The sequence below is a fragment of the Indicator indicator genome, chromosome 21, assembly GCF_027791375.1.
Source record: "Indicator indicator isolate 239-I01 chromosome 21, UM_Iind_1.1, whole genome shotgun sequence".
In the NCBI taxonomy this organism is placed as follows: domain Eukaryota; kingdom Metazoa; phylum Chordata; class Aves; order Piciformes; family Indicatoridae; genus Indicator; species Indicator indicator.
The window spans coordinates 1,176,223-1,194,646 of NC_072030.1; the positions used below are offsets into that span (position 1 = coordinate 1,176,223).

At 56.5% G+C, this 18,424-nt stretch overlaps 1 protein-coding gene across 1 annotated transcript in view; it reads left to right on the forward strand.

The window, feature by feature from the left end:
• The first annotated feature begins 14,446 nt into the window (after positions 1-14,446).
• The window catches only part of PHRF1 (PHD and ring finger domains 1), a 36,518-nt gene continuing 32,540 nt past the window's right edge, over positions 14,447-18,424 (forward strand). Inside the window, exons 1-2 of the mRNA XM_054390718.1 lie at positions 14,447-14,552; positions 14,844-14,966. Coding sequence (XP_054246693.1) covers positions 14,462-14,552; positions 14,844-14,966 — 214 coding nt within the window. The 5' untranslated portion in view covers positions 14,447-14,461. The remainder of the gene's footprint in view (positions 14,553-14,843; positions 14,967-18,424) is intronic.

Here is an 18,424-nt window from a genome sequence, read left to right on the forward strand (position 1 = left end):
CCGCTGTCACACGCACAGTGGAGTCGCCGAGAGCACAATGTGCGTTAGTCAGTGGCTCACCTGCTCCTGGAGGGTGACACGGAGGGGGCGGCGGGACCCGCCTGCAGCACAGCAGACACCGGGCAGTGTGAACGGAGTTCAGGGAACGGGGAATCGCGCTCCGGCACCCAGGGTTGGCAGCTCCCAGAGCCCATCCCTCCCCCGGGACGGGCCCTCCCCGTGCCACCTCATGCCCGGCTGCACCCCGCCGTGCCCGGGGCGGGGGCTCCCTTCCCGCCGCTCACCTGTGCTCCCGCCGCTCTCCAGCGCTCCCCCCGCCGCCGCCGCCGCCGCCAACTTCTGGCTCTGCCCCGGCCCGGCCCACGCCGCGCGCCACAGCCCACGCCCCGCCCCCCGCGCCTCACCAGCCAATAGAGACGCCGACCGACCGACCGCCGGCCCCGCCCCCGCGCCGCAGCTCCCAATGGCGGCTCAGGGTGCGCCCAGTGGCTCCGCCATTGGGCGGACCCTGAGCCGCCATTGGGCGCAGCGGCGCGGGGCGTGGTGAGGCCGGCGGCGCGGGGCCCCCCCCGGGGCCGTGACAGCGGCGGGCGCGGCGCGTTCGCTTCTGCACGTCGCTGCTGCGGGGAGGAACCATTTGTACCTGTTGAGCCGCCGCCGCCTCCCGCGTTCTCCGCCCCGCCGGACCCCCACCTCCCGCCCATCCCCGCCTCGCCGCAAGCCGCCGGCCGCCAGCGGCACCCTCCCTGCCCGGCTGCGCTGCCCGCTGGCAGCCCCATCCCCACCGGAGCTTGGCTGCCCCCCCTTCTCCTCCCGTTCTCTCCCCATCGTCCCAGTCCCGCCCCCGCCGCAGCCCGGCCCATGGTACAGTCCGCCGGGGCCGTGCCATCAGGGCAGTGTCGGGGCGCACGTAGGCGGTGCGGGGAGGTGGAGCGGGGGGGGGGGGAAGTTGGAAGCGGGCGGGACCTGCGGGGTGCCACCGGCCGTGCTCCCCCTCCGTGGGTGCCTCTCACGTCGGGGTGTCACATTTTACGTTGTTAGATTCCTTGGTTTAGTTGTTTTTCTTCCCCGCTGTTCCCTGCCCGGTGGGGCATGTGAGTTGTCCGTGTGCCCCGGGATGCTGAGGGGTGTCCCCTAGTCTCGAGGGTCTCGTGGTGATGGCTTCGAGGGGTAAAGGATCTCAACACTCCAGGAGTCTTCTTCAAGAACCTTCATTTCCTCCCGAAAAGGATGGGCAGCTAAAGCCTCCCAGATGTTCCCAGTATCCCAAAGCACACCTCCATGCTGGAGGAGCTCACTCTGACCCCACAAACCAGCCGGCAAGCAAACGTTTGAACAGGGAGAACATCTGGGTACCTCAGCCCCAAAGATGGTGCAGCGCTGTCCCACCACGGAAGAGGAATAAAATCATAAAATGCTCTAGGCTGGAAAGGACCAGGAACATCTGCAACTGGAGCAGGTTGCTCAGAGCCCCGAACAACCAGACCTGGAACGGTTCCAGGGATGGAGCGTCTCCTACCTCACTGGGCAACCTGGTTCAGGCTCTCACCACCCTCAGCATAAAAACATTCTTCCTTGTATCTAAAAAGGTAAAGGGACCTGTTTGAAGACACACAGAGCTGGCCACCTGACTCCCATCCACCCACAGCCACACACCTTCCTCCAAGAGAGAAAAAAACAGAGTGTGTTGGGAGGAGTGGGCATGTTTGGTGGGACCTCTCTTCATCAATACTCCTACTGTGCATAAAAACCACCTTGGATGTGACCATGGCGCCCAACTGAACAGTGGATAGACACCTGCTGAAAGGCTGGCACACGCTGTCCAGCAAGGGACTCAAGCCCTGCGTGCCTCAAGAGAGCTTCCTTGGCACCAGGTTGTGGTCTGCAGCCTGGTGTTCTTCCTGCATATCCCTGCTGAAAGGCTGGCACACGCCATCTAGCAAAAGACTCAAGCCCTGCATACTCCACTCTGGAGCCCCTGTTACAGGAAGGACGTGGAGGTGCTGGAAGGTGTCCAGAGAAGGGCCACGAGGATGAGCAGAGGGTTGGAGCTGCTCTGCTCTGGAGACAGACTGAGAGAGCTGGGGTTGTGCAGTCTGGAGAGGAGAAGACTCTGAGGAGACCTTCTGGTGGCCTTCCAGGATCTGAAGGGGGCTACAGAAAAGCTGAGAGGGATTTTTTAGGGTCAGAGAGTGATAGGACTGGGGGGATGGAGCAAAAGTAGAAGTGAGGAGATTCAGATTGGATGTGAGGAAGAAGCTCTTCCCCATGAGGGTGGTGAGAGACTGGCACAGGTTGCCCAGGGAGGTGGTGGAAGCCTCATCCCTGGAGGGTTTTGCAGTCAGGCTGGATGTGGCTGTGAGCAACCTGCTGTGGTGTGAGGTGTCCCTGCCCATGGCAGGGGGTTGGAACTGGCTGAGCCTTGAGGTCCCTTCCAGCCATGACAATTCTATGATTCTATGCCTCATGAGAGCTTCCTTGGCACCAGCCATCGTGGTGGTCTGCAGCCTGCTGCTCTTCCTGCATAGCACTGAGCAGAGTTTGGAACCAAAGCCCCACACGTGGTGCCGGTAGCTGGTGGCAGTTCCCCACCCAAAGTGCTTTGGCTGGAGCCTTCATCAGTTCCTCATGGCTCTGCTCCCCCATGGCTGATGGGGAGGAGGGACGGGGGGACAGCCCCTCTGCTGCGTGACAGCCGGCACAATGCCCTCCTCTGTTGTGGAGCTGTGTGCGTGCCATGCGGGGGGATTGTTTTCCCCCAGCAGCTGGATGGAGCAGTCACATCTTTTACATCTCCCCCCCCCCAGCACGGGGCTGGGTTGGAGGGAGATGGGCTGCGGAGTGGGCTGGGCCCACGGCAAACACTCGGTCACAAATGGGTATTCTGTGTGGAAAGAGCTGTGCTGGGCACCACCTCAACACCTTCCTACCAGCACCGCAGGCTGGGCCACGCAGCCGCTGCTGCGCTCACCACCTCCTTTCATGCTTCCTCCAGGTGGTGCCTCACATTTCGGAGTTTATTTAAAATAAAATACATCAATAGGGAAGGGTGAGACCTTTCCCCACCCCAGGCCCAGAGGAGAGTCTGGTGGCTCTAAGCGAGGCCAGTGGGTGCTGCTTAGCCTCGGCCTCCACTGCTCCCAAGCCCCGGACGAGCCCGCGGCTCAGCCCTTAATCTCCGGCATGAATGTCCTGCTGACACGGCCGCTACTGTCCCGGGACAGCCCCGCTCGGCCCTGCCCGAGGCTCTGCCCTTTGTTTTCCGCTTGCACTCGGTCCCGGTGCCGAGGGGTGTGCGGGGCTGCGGCACTATGTCTGCCGGTGCGGGGCATGGTACTCCCTGCACCTCCTCCTTCCTCCTGCTGCGGGGTCGGGGGGCAGCCAGAGGGAGGACATGGCCCGTCGTACCCCCGAGAGCCACATCAGTTAGTGTGCCATTAAAATGTCCATTCAGAGCTCACACCGGTTCCTGGCACACTCGAGGTGCGTTGCGCTTGTGGCCGGGGCATTGCCAGGGCTCTCCGGCAGAGCAGGCAGGCAGCAGCCGGGCTGGCTCTCTGCGCCCTCAGGAACGGGACGTTGTTTGCTGTCCACGGCCGCTGTCTGACTCCTGACAATGCCCCGAGTGTCTGTGAGGACGCGTCCGTTAACTGTCGGTCACGTCCGTCTGCCAGCGGTGATGGGGCCGCGCTCCCCATCCCGGCAGGGACGGGGCCATCCGGGGCCATGTTCCCTATCCCGGTGGGAACGGGGCCGTGCGGGGAGGGCACCATGCTTCCCCGTCCCGGCGGGGACAGAACCGTGCTCCCCATGACGAGGGTGGGATGACAGCCAGGACTGTGCTCCCCATCGAGACAGGGACGGGGCCATGCGGGGTCATCCGGGGCCGTGCTCCCCGTCCCGGCGGGTATGGGGCCGTGCGGGGTTAGGACCGTGCTTCTCAGCCCGGCGGGGACAGGACCGTACTCCCCGCGCCGGCAGGAACGGGGCCGTGTGGGGACAGGACCGTGCTCCCCATGCCGGCGGGGACTGGGCCATGCGAGGACAGCTGGGGCCGGGTTCCCCCGTGCCGGAGGCGTACAGCCAGGACCGTGTTCGCCGTGCAGCCGAGGCCAGCCGGGGCCGTGCTCGCCGTGTCGGCGGGGCTCGGCAGAACACCGCAGCTGACGGAACAGTGCGAGAGTTACGTGCGTGCGATCACCCCGAGGAACGGGAACATTTGGGCTGGGACCAGCTACGCGTAGTTAGGAAGTGAACAAACACTCGGCCGCGATCTGCTCCGCCTTAACGCGGTGTTTGGACTCGGTCCGTGCCCTCCCGGACCGCGCTTCCATGCCCGGCGGGCTCCCGGTCCAGCGCACTCGGCAGCGGGGGAAGCCCTCTCCACTGGCTTGCCCCGCGGCTCCGGTGGGGACGGCAGCAGCCCGTGCCTCATCCCGCGGTGTGACCGCGGGGCTGGGTTTCGTGATGGGGTGACACATCCCCGGTATCAGGCCTTAGCCGGGGCGCAGCGCCCACGGGCCTCGTATCCTCGACACTCGGTGACCTTTGCGCCCCTACTCCACCAAGCCTGGGGACACCAGTGAAGGGACAGCCTGCTCCCGGGATGTCCCCTGGCCAGCGCTGCCTCTGCGGGACAGCCTGCTGACACCGGTGGGGAACTCGCAGCTCCCGTCCCGGCGCTGCCTCCCTCTCTAAGGCGCGGCTCCCCCCCGCGGCCCCTTGGTGGTACAGCCCAGCGCACCCCACTCCGGTAGCCCAGCCCCGGGGCCGCTCCCCCCGCGTCCCCGAATGGTTCGTCCCACCCCTGCCCACGCCGTGGTTCAGTCCCACAGCTGCGCCTACGGCCGCCGGCGCTCTCGTAACCCGGAAGTATTCCCGCAGCACTTCCGGGGCGAGGGGGCTTCCGCTGTGCATCCAGGTACCCCGGCCCGGTTATGTGAGCGCCGGCGCCGCCTTCTTGCGTGAGTGGCAGGGGACGGAGGGCCTGGGGCGGCCGCTGGGGCCTGCTTGGGCGGAGCGGAGATCGGCGGGAGCCCGGCCCAGGCGGCGGCGGGCCGGAGCTGCGCGGAGCGGCCACCCTCCCGCCGTCGGCGGGCCGTCGGCTCGGAGGGGAACTGCCCCGCCCTGCTCGGGGCTGTGCTTAGTTCATTTTGTTCTTATAAGCGCCTATTTATTGATTTATCGTCCGACTAATCGCTGCCCGGCGACTGCGGACGATGCGGCGGCGCTGCGGAGGAGCCGCCTCGGCCCAGCCTGGCCTTCTTTCGAGGGATTCCAGGCTGCCCGGAGTCGGTTTCGTCATGGAAGCAGTCCGTGGGGCACGAGGCGGCCGAGCCCGCGGGAAGGGCCCCTGCTGGGGAGCGGTGCGGAGCAGGGCAGCCGCTGCGGCGAAGGTTTCATAAATAAACCCCAATGTTGCCGGCATGTCCGTCCCACCCCTGCCCCGTCCCCTTCTTTGCGGTGCAGGCCTCAGTGCGTTCGGAGAAGTTCTGAGCTCTTGCAGCCTTCTGCGCTGAAGCCTGCAAGCCTCTGCTAGCAGGTAGCAAGGAGATTTTTCAAACGAATAGTTGTTTTAATCCGCATTAGCTTATTCCAGAAGCGTATATAGGCTTAAAAACTTAGCTTTGAAGTGCCTGCCGTGCTTCCTGGTGGGTGTTTAAACTGACTGGTGCCCTCGTTGGGTGTCCCATCTTTGCTATCAAGGTTTGGGTGTGCTTTTTGTCCTTCAGTAACTGATTTTCCTGTTGATTGTTCCCTGCCTGTGGCAGTGAGGTTGGAACTAGATGATCTTTAAGGTCCCTTCCAACCCTAACCACTCTGTGGATGCGTTGTTGATGTGTTGCAGAGGTGTTCAGTGTTTCTTGAAGGTCCTGCAGAGTGCCTTTCAGAATGGTTATGCACACACACACCAAAAAAAAAAAAAAAAAAAAAAGCTTAAAAGTGCAGGAGGTTTGTGTTTTGAGTTTGTTGTTGGTTGGGTTTTATTGCAGTTTTTTGGTGTTGGAGGTTTGGGTTTGTTGGGGCTTTTTTTATGCCCAGAAGCAGGGGGGGAGAGTTGTGGTGAAAGATGGGAATGGTGCTGAAAGAGAGCTCACCAGTAAGGGAGACTCCTGCTAGGAGAAGAAGCTTAAGAAGGAGCATGGTATGCAGTGTTGGAGAGTGTTGGATTCCCAGCTACAAGCAGAGCTGGTGGCTTCAGGGAGCTGCACACTGGGGATTTCCTTGGAAGGCAGAGGTGCAAAGGCCCAGCTGCTCCTTTGGCTGAGGTTCCACACTTGAAAAAGGACTTTTGCAGTTCTTGTGCCTTGCTTTGTATTACAGGCTGCCCAAAGAGTGCAGAGTCATCTCTGGGGAAGCTCTGGGGGAAGGGTTTTGGTCCTGGAATTTAAGGTGACTAAATTTAAGGCAAAGGTAGGATGGGGGAAAGATAAGTGGTTCCTTCCCTACCCTGGAATTCCCTTTTTGTGCCTTATTTGATAGGTTCTTAGTCACTTCCATAATTTGAAGCATTGTGTGGGCAGTTCTGATAGTGGTGGGGAAGAGTTAATCTTTTTGTAACTTGCACAGTGGAAAGTTGGATCTAAATTTAGATTTTTGAAGGCTTTTTTTAAAGCTCTCAGTGCATGCAGGATTGGCACTGAGCTGTAGGAGTCTCTTGTTAATCTGAATACTTTTTCTGCCCAGTTCCTCTTGCTTTTACCTTTGGAATGTAGTGGTGGCAGATAAAAGTCACACCAGACCCAGATGTGTTCCAGCTGGGTACCACCATGGTTTTTGTAGCTCCTAGTTGCTTTTCTTTCAGTGTGGGTATGAAATTGGAAGCAAAGCCAAACTTTGTTCTTGTTTTGGTTTGGTTTTGTTTTCTTTTCTCCCCAGAGAGCACTAAATTGTTTGGTCATTTTGGAAAGAAAAAAATACAACCAACCACAATCAAACAAACAAAAAAAATCCCAGAATGCCAGCATGGTAGGGTTGGAAGGGACCTCTAGAGCTCATCTCTGCCCCAGCAGGGCACCCACAGCAGCTTGCCCAGCAGCACAATGCCCAGGGTGGGTTGGAAGCTCTCCACACAAGGAGACTCTACAACCTCTCTGGGCAGCCTGCTCCAGGCCTCCAGCACCCTCACACCAAACAACTTTCTCCTCCTGCTCACATGGAACCTCCTGGCTGCCACTTTGTGCCCCTTGCCCCTTGTGCTGTCCCTGGGCACCACTGAGCAGAGTCTGGCCCCAGCCTCTTGCCCCCCACAGCTCCTTTAGCTCTTGCTGAGCATTGCTCAGCTCCCCTCTGGGGCTGCTCTTCTGCAGGCTCTCAGCCCCAGGGCTCTCAGCCTTTGCTCCTCCCAGAGCTGCTCCAGGCCCCTCAGCAGCTTTGTAGCCTCCCCTGGACTCTCTCCAGCAGTTCCCTGTCCCTTTTGAACTGGGGAGCCCAGAACTGGACACAATACTCCAGATATGGCCTGCCTAGTGCAGAGTAGAGGGATAGGAGAACCTCCCTTGCCCTGCTGGCCACACTCTTCTCAATGCACCCCAGGAGGCCATTGGCCTTCTTGGCCACAAGAGCCAGATGAAGCAGCTGTGCCTAGGAGAAGTGAAAGCTGATGTGTTTGCATATTTAGCAGACATAAATTTAGTTCTAAGCACTCTTTGGAACTTGACTGCTCAATAATTGCCCATGAAATTGGATCAGCAGTCAAACCCCCCTGGGAGACAGTCCAGCTGACCTCTTTTCTTTGCTTCTGCATCATCCTGAACGTTCCCCAGGCAGACTGTAATGAAAGCCCTGGCTAGCAAGCTCTTGTGTTTCTAAAAAGCAAAAGCTCCTGTGAGAAGCTCTGTCCAGTAGCTCTTCTGTTTCTAAAACTGAGATAGTCCTGGAAGAAGCTGGAGGAGATTGGTTGGAGGTGGACAGGAAAATCTGCGTGGCTGGAAGAGTTGCTTGCTGTTGTAGGCAGCTCTGTTGGCTTCAGGTCAGAACAAGATGGAGTCTGAATGTGTTTTGAGCCCCTCTGCTGGTTAGGAACCTGCCTTCTAGCTGTTACTCAAAGTACATTGAAACACTTTTCAGTGGTGTCCTGGGACTGTTGAGCCCTGGAGAAGAGCAGCCCCAGAGGGGAGCTGAGCAATGCTCAGCAAGAGCTGAAAGGTGGGGAGCAAGAGGCTGGGGCCAGACTCTGCTCAGTGGTGCCCAGGGACAGGACAAAGAGCAAGGGGCACAAAGTGGCAGCCAGGAGGTTCCATCTGAGCAGGAGGAGAAACTCTTCCTTCTGAATAGGAGGGAAAACTTTGTTGGAATGAGGGTGCTGGAGGCCTGGAGCAGGTTGCCCAGAGAGGTTGTGGAGTCTCCTTGTGTGGAGAGCTTCCAACCCCACCTGGATGCATTCCTTTGTGACCTGCCCTTGGTTAGAGAGGTTGGACTGGCTGATCTCCAGAGGTCTCTTCCAACCTCCCATTCTGTGATTCTGTAATTTGTGGTAAGGCTCTTAGTTCATAACTAAATGTTTACTGAAGTGCTTGGTGGATCCTCACTTTGTTCTGGAGGAAACTCTGAACGTTCTCTTGCTCTTAAAGCCAGCAGAAACCTTGAAGAAACTGCTTTTAATTGCTCTTTGATGGTATGATCAAAATGACTAGGCAGATTGAGGTAAAGATGTCATCTGTGTTGGCAGGAGAGCCCTGGTGTGTGCTGTGTGCTGCAGCAGAGCCTCAGCTGTGGTAGGCACTGCTGCAGATGCAGCCTGGGGGGAACCTGGGGCTGGGGAAGGCTCTGGTGCATGTCCTGTGGTCAGACACCTGCCACACTCCCTCTGGGTCTGTGGTTTAAGGTTTGATGCATTGTGAGGGTCAGTTGAAGAAGAATTTGAAAGCAAGAGGCTATCAGGGAGGAGTTTGGGGACCAAATGTGCCTCCTGTAGCTCAAACAGACTGACAGTGTGTGGGTGGTGGAACTGCCCAGGAGGTTGAAGGGATCTTGGTGTCACCACTGATGCCTCACCTTAGTGTACTGAATCCAAGGACAGGAACACACACTGGGTTCAGCTTTGGGCCTCCCACCCCAAGAAGGACATTGAGAGGCTGGAGAAGGGCAGTGGAGCTGGGGAAGGGTCTGGAGAATAGGGCTGGGAGGGAACAGCTGAGGGACCTGGGGGTGTTTGGTGTGGAGAAGAGGAGGCTGAAGGGAGGCCTCATTGCTCTCTACTGCTCCTGAGAGGAGGTTGGAGGCAGGTAGGGGTTGGTCTATTCTCCCATTCTAACAACTGATAGGACAAGAGGAAATGGCCTCACAAGTTGCCCCAGGGAGGTTTAGGCTGGACATGAGAAGAAACTTCTTCCTTGAAAGGGTTCTCAAAGCCTGGCACAGGCTGCTCAGGGAGATGGTGGAGTCACCATCCCTGGGGGTGTTCAAGAGACACAGAGCTGTGGTGCTGAGGGCCAGGGCTTAGCCCCAGCCTTGGCAGAGTTAGAGAATGGTTGGACTGGATGATCTTGAAGGGCTTTCCAACCAAAACAGTTCTCCATTCCCTGGCTACCTCACCCTGCAACTGCCCTTGTGGGCTGCTGCTGAGGGCATGACCTACAGTACTGCAGTGAGCATTTGGAGTGGGGGGTGGCTGGGAGATGTGGGAGCTGCTGCAGCCCAAGGGCTGCACACAGAGTGCTGCACACCACAGGAGGCCTTGGCAGAGGAGGGGGGCTGTAAGTGCCTGGGTCAGTGGCCTTTGGGCTGCCTTGTTGGTGGGTCTGGGGTTTTGTGTTGCAGAAGGGCCTAGTTAAGCTTGGCCCCAGGGGGATGACTCCAATCTCCTCCTTCACCAAGCTTCTTGGTTTACAGAATAATAACAAAACCACTTTCTGGGTATTTTCTATCTCCTGATTCAAGCTTGGGAGAGGATAGAAACCTTCTACTGTGGTGAGTGCTGGGCTTTGGTGCAGCTGGGGGAGTAAGTGATGAAGGTGGTGGTGTTTCAGTGTGCTGATTTGTTTGACTGTCTCCCATAAGGAGAAAAACCAACACCCCAGCAACTTGGAAATGCTGCTTATTGCTCTTAAAAAGTAGGAGAACAAAGTCCCTTCCTGGGGTATCCTGAGCTGCAGCAAGACAAGTGTGGCCAGCAGATCAAGGGAGGTTCTCCTCCCCCTCTGCTCTGCCCTGGTGAGACCACATCTGGAATATTGTGTCCAGTTTTGGGCTCTCCAAGAGAGAGAGAAATCTGCTGGAGAGAGTGCAGTGGAGGTTGTGGGGATGACTGGAGGACTGGAACATCTCTGCTGTGAAGGAAGGCTGAGAGCCCTGGGGCTGGTTAGCCTGGGGAAGAGAAGGCTGAGAGAAGAGAAGGGTGATGAATGTCTCTCAATATCTGAGGGGTGGGGATCAGGATGAAGGTGCCAGGCTCTATTTTGTGGTGCCCAGTGATGGGACAAGGAGCAATGGATATGAGCTGGAATCCAGGAGCTTCCACCTCAATGTGAGGAGAAACTTCTTTGGTGTGAGGGTGGCAGAGCCTTGGAGCAGGCTGCCCAGAGAGGTTGTGGAGTCTCCTGCTCTGGAGACTTTCAAGCCCCCACAAGGATGTGTTTCTGTGTGACCTGCCCTGGGTGCCCCTGCTCTGGCAGGGGGTTGGGCTCTCTGGATGCTCTCTGGAGGTCCCTTCCACCCTCTACCATTCTGTGATTTTCAGTGTGTTGTCAATTTGGGTTTCCTCCTTCTTCTTCAAGCTCAGTTTGGGGAAGGCTGTTGCTGGAGCAAGATTTCTGATGTGCTCCAGCTCTCAAATCCACTTCACCTCGCTTGCTTACTCCCTGTCTGTCCCCACCAGCCCCCAAACCAGGCTGTTCTTGCTGACAGGGTTTGCAGACTTGATTGCTCTCTGCAGTGCCAGATTGTCCTTAGCTCCAGAGCTTCTGCCTGCGAGCACAGCAGCAGCTCTGCTCTGCAGCAGGAATGTGCCTGCTCAGATTGGCAAGTCACCAGTGCTGAGCTGGTTGCCTCTGTGCCTGAAGGGTGTGTGGCCAGGGGGTGGCAGGATGACAGCCACAGGCCTCACTGCTTTGTTCCACAGCTCTGAAGAGCTGCAAGCTGCTTGGGAAGGTGGTTGAGGGTATGGTGGTCAGAGCTCAGTACCACATCTGCCTCTGCTGGACACCTCCAGGGATGGGGATTCAACCAGCTCCCTGGGCAGCCTGTGTCAGGCTTTGGGAACCCTTTCAGGGAAGAATTTTCTTCTCAGGTTCAACTTAAACCTCCCCTTGGACAACTTGAGGCCATTTCCTCTTCTATCACTTGCTACTTTGAAGAAGAGTCCAGCCCCCACCTCACTGCAGCCTTCTTTCAGGGAGCTGTAGAGGGCAATGAGGTCTCCCCTCAGCCTTCTCCAAGTTGAATCCCCCCAGCTCCCTCAGCTGCTCCTCCCCAGCCCTGTTCTCCAGACCCTTCCTCTCCAGCTTTGTTGCCCTTCTCTGGACCTGCTCCAGCCCTCAGTGTCCTTCTTGGAGCGAAGGGCCCAAGGCTGAACTCAGTATTGAAGGTGCAGCCTCCCCAGTGCCCAGTCCAGGGGCACCATCCCTGCCATGCTCCTGCTGCCCACACCATCACTGCTCCAGGCCAGGCTGCTGGTGCCCTTCTTGCCCACCTGGGCACTGCTGGCTCACCTTCAGCTGCTGTCACCCAGCACCCCAAGGTCTTTCTCTGCTGAACAGTTTCCAGCCACTCTGCCCCCAGCCTGGAGCCTTCCTGGGGTGTTTGTGACCCAAGTGCAGGACTCAGCCATTGGGCTGTCTATCCATCATCTTCCCCCTGTGGTGGCTTTGCTTTGCCTCTGTTGCCCTCAGGAGCTGGCAGTGATGGTGACAGGCCATCAGGAAGCCTCTGCTCCCACAGCCTGCCCATGGAGGAGAGGAGAGGTCAGGCAGAGCTCCTCCACAGCATCTCAGCACAGCAGCTACATCCCTGCTGCCTACATCAGCAGCGTGCCCACCACTGCCAGCCCTGGGACTGCTGCTGCTGGTCCCTGCCCTCCTGTCTCCTGCCTGTGACATCCCCACAGGTTCTGCTCTGCTGCAGCTCCCTCAGCTTTGGGGAGGATTGGATTATATAAGTGAGTTCCCCTTTGAATAATTCATCCCCACTGCTGAAACTCCTGAAACATTCCTGGTGTTCCATCCCTATTTTTTTCCTCCCCAGTTGCATCATGGAGTGAGTGGCTTCTGATGAGTCTGCACCATCAGTTGTTTTGAAACACTCTTCTGGTAAACTTTTAGCTAAATCCCTGACTTTTACACCTCTCCTGAAGCAGGATTCTTAGTGGTGTGAGGAGAAACCCTTGCCAGGTGAAATCTTTACTTGGTGTTGTTGAGGTTTCATCTTCTCTTTCTTTATTTTTCCTTTCCCTGCCCTGAGCATTGCAGACTCCATTTGTAGTTTGGTCTGCTTTAGCAAAAGCCTTTTTGGTGTTTTTTTTTTTTTTTTTTGTAAGCCACACATTTCACAGCTCTCCACTTAAAAAAGGGAGTGTGTAAGTAAAGAGAGACATCAAGAGCACTTGACTAAAACAGCATGGTTTGTGCCCAAAACTCTCTTCATATGCAAGATGTGGAGTGCGGAGCAAGGAGAGGAGGGGAAGAGCTCTCAGTGGAAGCTTCTGCACCACATTTATGGAAGAATCTGAGTTGGGTTGGTTTTTTTTTTTCCTGTCATGTTGGGATTTGACCTTGAACATTCTGAGTGTCAATGAATTGTATTTCACAGAATGGGTTGGGTGGGGAGGGACCTAGAAGACCATCCAGTTCAACCCCCTGCCATGGGCAGGGACACCTCCCACCAGCACAGCTTGCTCAGGGCCTCATCCAGCCTGGCCTTCAACACCTCCAGGCAGGAGGCAGCCACAGCCTCCCTGGGCAACCTGTGCCAGTCTCTCCCCACCCTCACTCTCAACAATTTCTTCCTCCTCTCCACTCTCAATCTCCTCTCTCCCAGCTCAGAGCCATTGTCTCTCATCCTGGCACTCCCAGCCCTTGGCCAAAGTCCCTCCCCAGCTCTCCTGGAGCCCTTCAGGTACTGGAAGGGTGCTCTGAGGTCTCCCTGGAGCCTTCTCTTCTCCAGCCTGAACAACCCCAACTCCCTCAGCCTGTCCCCACAGGGGAGGTTCTGCAGCCTCTGCTCATCTTGGTGGCCTCCTCTGGACCCTCTGCAGCAGCTCCAGGTCCCTCTTGTGCTGGGGGCCCCAGCAGTGGAGGCAGTGCTGCAGGTGGGGTGTGAGCAGAGCAGAGCAGAGGGGCAGAATCCCCTCCCTGTGCTGCTGCTCTCCCTGCTCTGGATGCAGACCCCACCTGGAGCACTTTCCATGGCTTGCTTATGGCAGCTTGCAGGGATCTGCCTTAGTGCTGTGTAGCTCTGGTGTGATTGTCACTGTGATTGTGGCTCAGGAGCTCTCAGTGTCTGTCAGGTTTCTTGCCAGCCTGTGATGGTGCTTTGCAGTTAATGTGATTGCCTTCAGATGTGCCAAATCAAATCTCCTCCCTTCTGTGGAAGAGTGGTTGTGAGGTCTGAGACTTCTGAGGTTCATGAGAGAGCTGTGACAAAGCCTTTTCTGAAGCAGGCCTAAAAACCATCCTCTTTGTTCTTGTTTCACTTCAGCTGAGCAAGGCAGAGTGTTTGATTTGAAGCACATTGTCACTTGCTAGGCCTTGCTGGAAGGGCCTTCACTGCACTCCAGTTCTGCATTTTATAGCTTGTCATGGCATCATAGAACAGCTCAGGTTGGAAGGGACCTCAGAGCTCATCTGCTCCAACCCCCTGCCATGGGCAGGGACACCTCCCACCACCACAGCTTGCTCAGGGCCTCATCCAGCCTGGCCTGGAACACCTCCAGGCAGGAGGCAGCCACAGCCTTAATTCTGCTGCAATTCTGACTTGGTTCCACTCCTGCTGGGGCTGAGTTCACTCCTCCTATCTCTAACCAACCCTCCTCAGGCCAGCAGATTGTCCTCAAACACAGAAAAGCTTTAAAACCTTAGAAACTGGGTATTATTATATTCTTAGGACTGCAGGATTTGGGCACTCCCTGACACAGCAGCATTGTGGAGTTCATAGAGTAGGTTGGGTTGGAAGGGACCTTCAAGACTATTCAGCCCCAACCCCCTGCCATGGGCAGGGACACCTCCCACCAGCACAGCTTGCTCAGGGCCTCATCCAGCCTGGGCTTAACACCTCCAGGCAGGAGGCAGCCACAGCCTCCCTGGGCAACCTGTGCCAGTCTCTCCCCACCCTCACTCTCAACAATTTCTTCCTCCTCTCCACTCTCAATCTCCCCTCTCCCAGCTGCAGAATTGTGTCCTTTCCACCATTCACCCACCTTGGATGCTCCTAGCTGGGTTGGAGCCTGCTCTGCTGGTGCAGGTGGAGCACAATCTCCTCACTGAGGTCTGCCTTCTTGCAGGGAGCAGTTTCCTGATGTCCTGCCATGGATGATGACAGCCAGGATGAACTCATCAACAAGAATGCTGCACTAGGCAAGGGCAAAAGGCAGAGTCTTGCACTCCTCAGTGAAACAGGTAAGGGCAGCCTTGCTGCAGGCTCACATTTCTAGTCCTAGGTTGGAGAACCTCTTGATTCAAGCTCCAGAGAGAAGAGAAGGTGGCCACTTCATTCTTTTGATTGGCCTTTTGTGACCATTTCTTTGGTTTTCCCTGAGATTCTAATCCTTCAGACTGCTGGTGTGCTTCTCATGATCTTCTCCCAACAGGCTGCTTGGGAGCACTGAGGAGATTTGGTGTCTCTCTGCATAAAGAGTGTCCTGAGCAGGAGCTGTGCTGTGTCCTTCACTTCTCTCTTTCCTTTCTCAGAAAGCAATGGTGGAAATAGCTGTGATTCAGAAGATGAGACTGGAAGTGAGGAGGAAGAAGGTGACACTGAGGAAGAAGGGGGTGAGGAGGACAAGGAAGAAAGTGAAGATGAAGAATTAGAAGGTAGGCCTCTTAATGTGCATTTTATTAATCATTGGGAGAAGAGTGAGGTGGAGGATGTTCCTCCAGAAATGAGCCAGGAAATAGGAGTCCAAACACAAACACAGGCTGGGTGAGGAGTGGCTGCGAGCAGCCTGCAGGAGAAGGCCTTGGGGGTGTCAGGTGGTGACAAACTGCCCAGGAGCCAGCAGTGGTCCCTGGCAGCCCAGCAGGCAGCTGTGTGCTGAGCTGCATCCAGAGCAGGGAGAGCAGCAGCACAGGGAGGGGATTCTGCCCCTCTGCTCTGCTCTGCTCACACCCCACCTGCAGCACTGCCTCCACTGCTGGGGCCCCCAGCACAAGAGGGACCTGGAGCTGCTGCAGAGGGTCCAGAGGAGGCCACCAAGATGATCAGAGGCTGCAGAACCTCCCCTGTGGGGTCCGGCTAGGAGAGTTGGGGCTGTTCAGGCTGGAGAAGAGAAGGCTCCAGGGAGACCTCAGAGCAGCTTCCAGTACCTGAAGGGCTCCAGGAGAACTGGGGAGGGACTTTGGCCAAGGGCTGGGAGTGCCAGGATGAGGGACAATGGCTTGGAGCTGGGAGAGGGGAGATTGAGAGTGGAGAGGAGGAAGAAATGGTTGAGAATGAGGGTGGGCAGAGACTGGCACAGGTTGCCCAGGGAGGCTGTGGCTGCCTCCTGCCTGGAGGTGTTAAGCCCAGGCTGGATGAGGCCCTGAGCAAGCTGTGCTGGTGGGAGGTGTCCCTGCCCATGGCAGGGGGTTGGGGCTGAATAGTCTTGAAGGTCCCTTCCAACCCAACCTACTCTATGAACTCCACAATGCTGCTGTGTCAGGGAGTGCCCAAATCCTGCAGTCCTAAGAATATAATAATACCCAGTTTCTAAGGTTTTAAAGCTTTTCTGTGTTTGAGGACAATCTGCTGGCCCAAGGAGGGCTGGTTAGAGATAGGAGGAGTGAACTCAGCCCCAGCAGAATTGCAGCAGTGGCTCCTGCTGGATTTTCACTTGTGAAAAGCATCTTTGGTTGCTTTGGCACAAGGAGTTCAGGTTTCAAAGTGAATGTTGTGATGGGGAGTTTGAGACATCCATTCCTGCTGCTGCTCAGCTTAGGTAGGGGGGGAGAGGATTTGACTCATTTCCCTTTGCAAAAGGAGTTGGGATGTGAGCTGCTCTTTAATTTCACTGAAGATTTACACTGTAGATGCCTGGACTCCTGGAAGTGCTGCATGCCATTTCATTAGACAAAAATAAAGAGGTTTTATCACATCTGAAAGCTTGATGGGAAGGCAGGAGCAGAGATTGCCAAGTTCCTAGTCAAAGTGATGTGAACACAGACTAAGTGGATGCCAGGTGCCAAAAAGCTTTTTTGTAATGCATCCTTTGGAGCATTGTCTGCTGTGTGAAACAGAAGAAGGCAAAAGGCCTGCAGCCAGAGGAGTGGTGGCAGCAGGGCATCAGAGGGGATTCTGCCCCTGGGCTCTGCTCTGCTCACAGCTCACCTCCAATCCTGCCTCCAGCTCTGCTGTCCCCAGCAGAAGGACACAGAGCTGCTGGAGAGAGTCCAGAGGAGGCCACAAAGATGCTCCAAGGGCTGGAGCAGCTCTGCTGTGAGCACAGGCTGAGGGAGCTGGGGGTGTGCAGCCTGCAGAAGAGAAGGCTCCAGGGGGACCTGAGAGCTGCCTGCCAGGACCTGAAGGGATCCTGCAGGAAGGCTGCAGAGAGACTTTTGCTGAGGGTGTCTGGAGCCAGGCCAAGGAGGAATGGTTTGAAGCTGAGGCAGAGCAGGGTTAGAGTGGAGCTGAGGAAGAAGTTCTTGAGTGTGAGGCTGGTGAGACTCTGGCACAGGTTGCCCAGGGAGGCTGTGGCTGCCTCCTGCCTGGAGGTGTTGCAGGCCAGGCTGGATGAGGCCCTGACCAGCTGAGTCTGACTGAGAAGTGTCCCTGCCCATGGCAGGGGCTTGGGGTTGGAGAAGATGAGCTCTGAGGTCCCTTCCAACCTGAGCTATTCTGTGGTTCTCTGATATGCCACCAGAAGGGAAGGCTGAGAGGGATCTGATCAATGTCTATCAATAGCTGAGGGGTGGGGGTCAAGTGGAGGGGGCCAGGCTCTTTTGGGTGGTTCACAGTGATAAGACAAGGAACAAGAGCTTCAAGCTTGAACATAGAAGATTTCAGCTCAACATGAGGAGAAACTTCTTTACAGTGAGGGTGACAGAGCCCTGGAGCAGGCTCCCCAGGGGGGTTGTGGAGTCTCCTTCTCTGGAGACTTTCCAACCCCACCTGGATGCATTCCTGTGTGGACTACCCTAAGTGATGCTGCTCTGGCAGGGGGGTTGGACCTGATGATCTCTGGAGGTCCCTTCCAACCTCTGCTGCACTGTGAGACTGTATTCCAGGCCAGGTTGGTTGAGGCTTTGGGCAACCTGGGCTGGTTGAGACGTGTCCCTGCCCATGGCAGGGAGGTTTGGAGTAGATGATCTCTGAGGTCCCTTCCAACTTGAGCCATTCTGTGGTTCTGTGATTTTTATTATTAAAAGAAAAATCAACAAAACAACAAGAGCCACCATCCCTCTCCCCAGAAAACCCCTACCCCCAAAACAACCCCCAAAATCCAGTCAAAAGAAGTGAGAGTGGTTTTTAGGTAACTTCCCAGGGCCTTGTGTCTGCTTCATTAGCAGGTTTTAGGGAAGGGCTAATAGGTGTGGCTGTGCTTTGTGCTAGAAATGAAAGCACCTTTCACACTCTGTGCTGAGTGGTTGCATTCATTTTGGTCAGAGCCAAGCTTCTTTCAGTGGTCTCCAGACAGGCACCCAGATCTCAGAATCATCATTTCATGGTGAAACTTTTAATCTGTTCTCCTGCAGGTGAGTTGAGTTGCTGCTTTTTAAGAGAATCACAGAATCTCAGAATGTCTTGGATTAGAAGGGACCTCCAGAGCTCATTTATTCCACACCTCCTGCAGTCAGCAGGGACATCCTCCACTAGATCAGGTTGCCCAGAGTCCTGTCCAGCCTCACCTTAAAAACCTCCAAGGATGGGGCCTCAACCATGTGGAAGGGACCTTCAAGCTTCCACTTCCAACCCCCTGCCATGGGCAGGGACACCTCCCACCAGCCCAGCTTGCTCAGGGCCTCATCCAGCCTGGGCTTAACACCTCCAGGCAGGAGGCAGCCACAGCCTCCCTGGGCAACCTGTGCCAGTCTCTCCCCACCCTCACTCTCAACAATTTCTTCTTCCTCTCCGCTCTCAATTTCCCCTTTCCCAGCTCCAAGCCATTGTCCCTCATCCTGGCACTCCCAGCCCTTGTCAAAGGCTGATCACAAGTGGTGCTCCTCAGGGCTCAGTGTTGGGACCACTTCTGTTTAACATCTGTATTGATGACCTTGATGAAGACACAGAGTGTGTCAGCAGTGAGTTTGCAGATGACACCAAGTGAGGTGTCAGTGCTGATCTGCACCAGGGTGGG